At 33.3% G+C, this 6,723-nt stretch overlaps 1 protein-coding gene across 1 annotated transcript; it reads left to right on the forward strand.

Moving 5' to 3' along the window:
* Positions 1-1,002: 1,002 nt before the first annotated feature.
* LOC123321019 lies at positions 1,003-6,476 on the forward strand. The gene is made up of 6 exons (XM_044908522.1): positions 1,003-1,772; positions 2,258-2,318; positions 3,725-3,816; positions 4,729-4,821; positions 5,679-5,978; positions 6,170-6,476. The coding sequence occupies exons 1-6, from the start codon at positions 1,003-1,005 to the stop codon at positions 6,474-6,476; spliced, it is 1,623 nt and encodes a 540-aa protein (XP_044764457.1).
* The last annotated feature ends 247 nt before the right edge of the window (positions 6,477-6,723 follow it).

Raw genomic sequence — 6,723 nt, forward strand, 5'->3', positions numbered from 1 at the left:
ATCTCATGCAATGATAGCGAATTTCGTGAACACTTCGTAGAGGTTCTTGCGGCGATTGACTTCGTACTGGTTTCCACATCACACCACGAACATGTGCTACCCTCAACAAGTCCACGTAATTCAAATCAATAAGAAATTCCAAAGTGAACAAACAATATTTGAGGTAAATTTCCTCCCAGAGAAATAATAAAGAAAAATTATAATGAATAATGGAGAAGAGAAAATATCGAACACCCACAATTCCATATTTTCCGAGATTTTCAATGAGAAAATCTTTATTCAGGCAATCAAATGCCTTAAATAGATCGATGAATAATCCTGAGACTAACATTCCTTTTTCCAGGAACTTCAAAATATTATTAGTGAATTGAAATATATAGCCGTTTGGGTGGACCGATTTTTCAAAAATCCATGTTGAGACGGATGGAAAAGATCATGAATATTGTAATATATTAGAAGTCTAGTCACCACTGCTAGCTCAAATACTTTCGAAAAACTATTCAACAGGCTTATAGGCCTATAGTTTTTCCAGTCCTCAGGATCCCCATACTTGAATATTGGAATTATCACCGATAGCTTCAGCTGCTCAGGAAACACCCCAAACCTTCACTATATGACACAATATTGAAGAGATAGCATCAACACTCAATTGAACAATTTTAACTGGAATTTCGCCAATTCCAGAACTTGAATTGCTTTTCAGTTTCCTAAATATCTCAACAATCTCCTCTATGGTAAAGGGCTTCACGTAAAAAGATGTATTGGTTTCAATATTGCAAGCAAATTTTGAATTATTGAGATTTTTCATCATGTTCGGGATCAATTGAACCAATAATTCATTGTAATCATCCGCTGTTTCCTGAGGTGATTTAGAAGTTGTATTTTTAAAACTGCCTTCATTCCTAATTTCATTGCATATTTTCCACATGGCTTTAGTCTTATTATCCGAGGTTTTAATTTCTAGCATCAATGAGTATCCAGTGTAATATATTTCAAGGGAAAATGTATATTGAAAATATTTATGAAGTCATTCGAGAAGCTTTGCCATTGCTTATTATCCTGGAAGCTGATGACGTTCATCCATCACCACAACAACTCAGCAATGAGGAATTGGAAATGATTTTGCGTCTGGAAGAAACCAAAAGCTTTGCTGAATCGAACAATATCAATCAACCTGATTTTTCCTTGTCTAATAAACACGGAGTGAGTTCCGAATCAGAGAAATTATTTTCCCAACACTGCGAAAAGGTTTTGTGTTCGGAAAAAGCCAAAGTCTCTTCCGCATCGAACAACTTCGACAACTTCGGAATGATTCGTGGTCAACTCACTGATGTCGAATTTGAAAGGATTTTGGGATTGGGTGAATCAAATGTCTCTGCCGAATCGGCCACGCAGATAAATCGATCTCATTCCGACCAATATATGACGGATTGGAATTCGCTTTTTGAGCAGGAGCCAATAAAAATAGATGATATGTTTAATGGACATAGTTCCCATCAAGCACCGGACACTCAACTCCAAAATTCGATTATTTCACCAGATTCGGGCATCTGTGATGAAGGATTAGCGGAATCCGATTCATCTTCATCAATTCCACCTACCTATTCCCAAATTTTCGAAGTGAAAGATCAATGTTTACAACAGAAGGAATGTTACCGAACATCGGTACCCAAGTCCACACCCTACGTCTTCAAAACGAATTCGGGTTTATGGAAAAATCGCAATTACGAAATAGTTGAAAGTGTGAGGCCAACAAGTATGATACCAAAAAGGTGAGTGATTTCTACCATATACTACCACTTATATTCAAAACAAATTATATGCAGGTCGTTCCACACTTCGCGCCACCTGACGATTAATGTTCATTTTCTAACTGATGATTATTCTAACCGAAAATTGTGTATTACATGCATTTTCAAATCAGATACGTGGAAAATGCTTTGTTGGACAATTCAAGCAGATAACGTCATTCTTAAAACATAATAATTTTTTGTTAATTGAAACTTGATATAAATCCGAAATAAATTGAATATATATAAATATATATATCAAAACAATTGAAGAATTTTGGTAGACCCGTAATGATACTTCTTTAAAGTATTTTCGGAATTGCATGAACAATTCTTCCAGTTTTGTTTTAGTAATCATATTTTTTTATCACGAAATTTCGAAGACACTTCAAAATTTTCACCAAAGCCGCAATATAGCGGTTCATTCCAGAAATAATACAGAGAATAACGAAGTTATATTTTTGCAGTGACGTTATCAAGCCAAAAGTGAGAATAAGAGAAGGTGTCCGGAAACTGCAAAAACAGAAGGTAAGTTTAGTACTATTATTAGGTATGAATTCAATTATTATTCTTATTCGTGTGTTTCTGCTGACTGAGGTTCTACACGAAAGTTATTTCAACTCTAATTCATATTTTCAAAACTACAAGAAACATAAATCTTAACTTTTACTAAGTATGAATAAAAGATAAATTTTTAATGGGAAATTAACAATAAAAAATTTGTCGGCAGATAGAAATTCAATTTCAATGGAAAGCTCCGAAACATTCATCTATACAGCGGGTATTGAAATTTTTTTAATTCAAATATATAAAATAGAACTCATCAAAATATCTAAATAATTTAACCAAAAATCACCTATATGAATCACTCAAGATGCCGAAGCTATCATTCCTCTCACTTCTAGACTACTTTGTGTAGGTTGTAATTGATATCGATTCTCGTTCATTTGTTGCGAGATGCCTGTTACAATCATAAAATATTTGGGAAATTTGTTGCATAGTAAAAGGAGGGATAAACAACGTGGAAATATTGTGACAGGATATAGTGATATTAGTGCTTCCGTACCTTTACTCCATTTTTGACGCCTTGCGAGAGTGTGCAGACATCTAAATTATATGCATTTTCAACTGCTGAAATGAGAACAAACACGCGAACATCCAAAGTTGCCATTTAATTTCATTTCCAATCATAAACCATACACCCAGCATTGTTCTAAGCGAATCCATATTTTAGATTCAATCATAGGGAGAATATTTTTATTATTTTCATAATGAAATGAAATAATTATTGTCGATAATGCAGATCACAGACGGATGTATTTTATGGAGGTTTATTCCAACTTCGTCATTTTGACTGTTTTGTATGAGCAGGTGATTTTAAGGAAAACAGTTTATTTCATTCTTCTTTAAATTCTGCTGTGAAAAGAGAAACACTAACCTTGTAGTTATATATAAGAAATTTAGTATAGATTCTCCACGAGTATATGGGGGGTGTTCGAATTTGAGTAGAGATCTCGTTCACACTTCTTTTAGTTATCAGTCGAGGGTTCGATCCTGTTTGGGATAATCTTCCGGACTGTACAAATCAAAAACAATAACGATTCACATTATGGCTTGATCAACTGAGACATAGAGAATATACGGAAAGAATATCTGCATTCTTGGAAGTTGGAAACACAAATCTAATTAAATACGAAATGGTGGAGAAAGAAAATGGTTGTCGAATAATGTACTTTTATCATTATTACACGCACGACGTATCAGAGAATCTTTGGAAACGAAGCTATTTGTAGACAAGTACTGGGTACTAGATGTACCTATGCATCTGAACATTTTCATTTTTATTTACTCATCATTCGAATTGACGCGTCCTTCATCAAGTTTTAGGTTTTCATTTTTATAAATAATAAAATTAATTTCCTTGGAATTTTCAGGTATTCAAGTGTTCCAAATGCGAATTCTCTTCATACTTCAGGGATATTCTGGACCAGCATATCTACAGAACACATTTACAACCAAATCAAGAGTAAGTAGAGAACAATTCAGAATTCAAAATTTATAATATGTAGTACCTAACTATTTTATACACTTTATGTGAAAGAAATTCAACAGGTGAAAATAATTAGAGGCATGTGTCATATTTAATACATACATTACTTATAATGCTTTCAATACTTTCAATCAATTCTAAACAAATATGTTTATATATCTATGCCAGTACGATGTGGGTGATTGTCTTTCAGAAATCTCTGACGTTACCACATTTTCGTGTCATCGGAAAAATGTGGCTAACATATTTTTTAAAGAAAAGCCTCGTGATTGTACTCGTAGATACTCGATAAGCTTCGTTTTGCTGTCAATTTCAAACTTCGATATCCTGATCGTCCCTTCAGTATTCAATTCATTCATTTCATCGAAGAATGCACTATCGATCACCATTCTTTTTTTTGTGATGGCCTCTTTCGACGAAGAACCTAAAATTCATTGAAATTGTTGTATAAATAGCTAATATTTCAGTCAAGTCGAAAGATCGCTTCGAATGAAACCTCATTATGAATTATTCTTAAGCCGATTAGATACATGGCAGAACAGACTTTTTCCGCCGACCTCTTAATAATATAATCTCATAAAATCTCATTTTGAAGCGTTGGGTATGAAGAAGAGGAAAGAAAAAGTCTACAAAGCATTTCAGTGGTGGAACCTTGTATTCAAATCATCCGGTTACATGTTTTGGTTTACGTCATTGTCAAACCAAAAATTCTGAAAAGTTGTTACTTGTAAGTGCAAAATATGAGGTTGAGCAAACTTAGAAAAGGTGAAAAATAATAATGTTACGTTTCAGTTAAATCTCTCTCTGAAACTCACGATTTTTCAAGTTCCATTGTCATATATATAATTGTTATGTTTGCATATTTAAAAATTTTATTTATTATTTCAGATGCAAGCAGATACAATCGAATGAACGTGTTAATTTTACTATCAACGGAAAAGAAAAAGCACCCCATTCCTCTGTTGCTAATAGGGCGTCTATGTAAGTAAATATAATAAATTTTTATAATTATTTTTCAGAAATTTCAAATATTTTAAATTGTAGTGTAATCAATTGTTATTGTTCATGTTGAAAATAGGTTGCTCATATTGATGTACATTTTTGTGAGATACTTAGAATTATCTGGAGAAATTAAAGAATAGCATTTTTCGTAATCGCTTCGCTTACCGAGTGACACTTTGGATCGGAAGTTGGCATGAAATTTACATTCGCAATAGACTTCGTAATCGATAGGGAACATGAGCTTTAAAGTTTGCTTTGTATCGTATCTGTCATAATGGAAATAAATAGCGTTGTGAAGTATAGGGCGAATGGAAGTATTGTACAACTTTAACTAAATTGAGTCCAAGCAACATATAAGGGGAAGAATTGAGAATCCATGTTGCGTTTTTAAAGTGAGTTGAATCAATATATCATTAGATATCACTTTATCATTGCCCCTACAAAATACTTCTTCCAAATAACCTGTTGAATATTCCTTATATGCGCACACTGAACAGTAAACACATAGGCACACGAATAGCGACGAATAGTCAGTTCGGCTCTGTAATCCGAAGTGAGAATAATCTTTTGATTCCAGCATTAGAAACAAAACAACATAAAATACTTCGCAAGATGTATGTATGAAAATTATTTGGTATTATCGAATTGACTACTTATTGACAACTTAGAAAACAAGGATTCACAACCATTTCACCATGATTCCTTAGACTTGTAAGCTCACCTAAATGTTTTTCCGAATGCATTGTTTTTTGAAACATCAACTGAACTACGGGTCTTTCGTGAGATTTTAAAAGGAACGAGAATAGTTCATCATAACTTATTATATTCTCTTTCAGAAGGAGTAAGAAATTTACCTGCACAGATTGTTCATTTCCGACGACAGATTTGAGAATATTTCTGAATCACATATTTGTGATACATAAATACCGCTGGTACAAATGTCCAATCTGCCGTGTTTGCACGACATCTCCAAATGCAAGCATGGAGCATTTTCGAAAAAATCCTGATCACATGATACCATATGGGAAAAGAAACTCACAGAAAAAGATAATTCAACCGAGACGAGAAAAAAAATACAGGTACAAGTCGGATGAGAACTTGAACATCGAGGTGAAGAAAGAAGGTAACAAAGAAAAGTGAGTATACATCTATCAAAAATTTACATTTCCGCATAATCATCATATCATATCAAATTATTTTGTCTTCTCTCAAAATGGGTTTTTATTTTATTATAAATATTAAACAGTTTATTGTGCTTGGAACTTTGTAGCCACTTCAGTCAAAAATCACTGAGTGAATATTTTACTATTTATTCTTGCTTTTTCAGGATTGTTATAACACCCAAACCTCATTGTTTCAAGAAGGGGAATAAAATAGAAAAAAAATTCTACTGTGAGGTTTGTGAATTTAAAACACTTAGCTACAGTACACTGATGGTACATAAGAATAGGAATCATAATTTGGCTATGAGATGCCCAGGGTGTTTTCGTCACTTAAATTCGATAGCTGAATTGATAAAACATTTAATGGATAGTCCCAATCATATGACGACTTATCTCAGATGCAACATTTGTGATTTTGGAACCTACGATGAACGGGCATTAACGATCCATAAGAAGAGGAAACATTTTTAATCAATTCATGACGGAAGTGAACGAAGATCCGTGAAGGTGAAAATATCTAATGTGAGTAGAAAGTATTATTCCTGGAATCGAAAAGAAGAAAATGAGAAAAGTATGGACGTCACTGACACAATCAAAGTAGATTCTTACGTTTGCATATAAACTAGAAGATTTCAAATAACCGACTTTGCAATAGAGGCAAACGAGAAATATGAAGTGAAACAACGTCTGAACTTGGGTACCTAAAACATATTTTATA

This window comes from Coccinella septempunctata, chromosome 9 (genome assembly GCF_907165205.1).
Source record: "Coccinella septempunctata chromosome 9, icCocSept1.1, whole genome shotgun sequence".
Lineage (NCBI taxonomy): Eukaryota > Metazoa > Arthropoda > Insecta > Coleoptera > Coccinellidae > Coccinella > Coccinella septempunctata.

Coding starts and splice junctions, on each gene's coding strand:
- LOC123321019 (XM_044908522.1), top strand. CDS start 1,003: ATGTATATTGAAAATATTTATGAAGTCATTCGAGAAGCTTTGCCATTG. Junction 3,817..4,728: donor CATTTACAACCAAATCAAGA/GTAAGTAGAGAA, acceptor TTATTATTTCAG/ATGCAAGCAGATACAATCGA. Junction 4,822..5,678: donor GTTGCTAATAGGGCGTCTAT/GTAAGTAAATAT, acceptor ATTCTCTTTCAG/AAGGAGTAAGAAATTTACCT.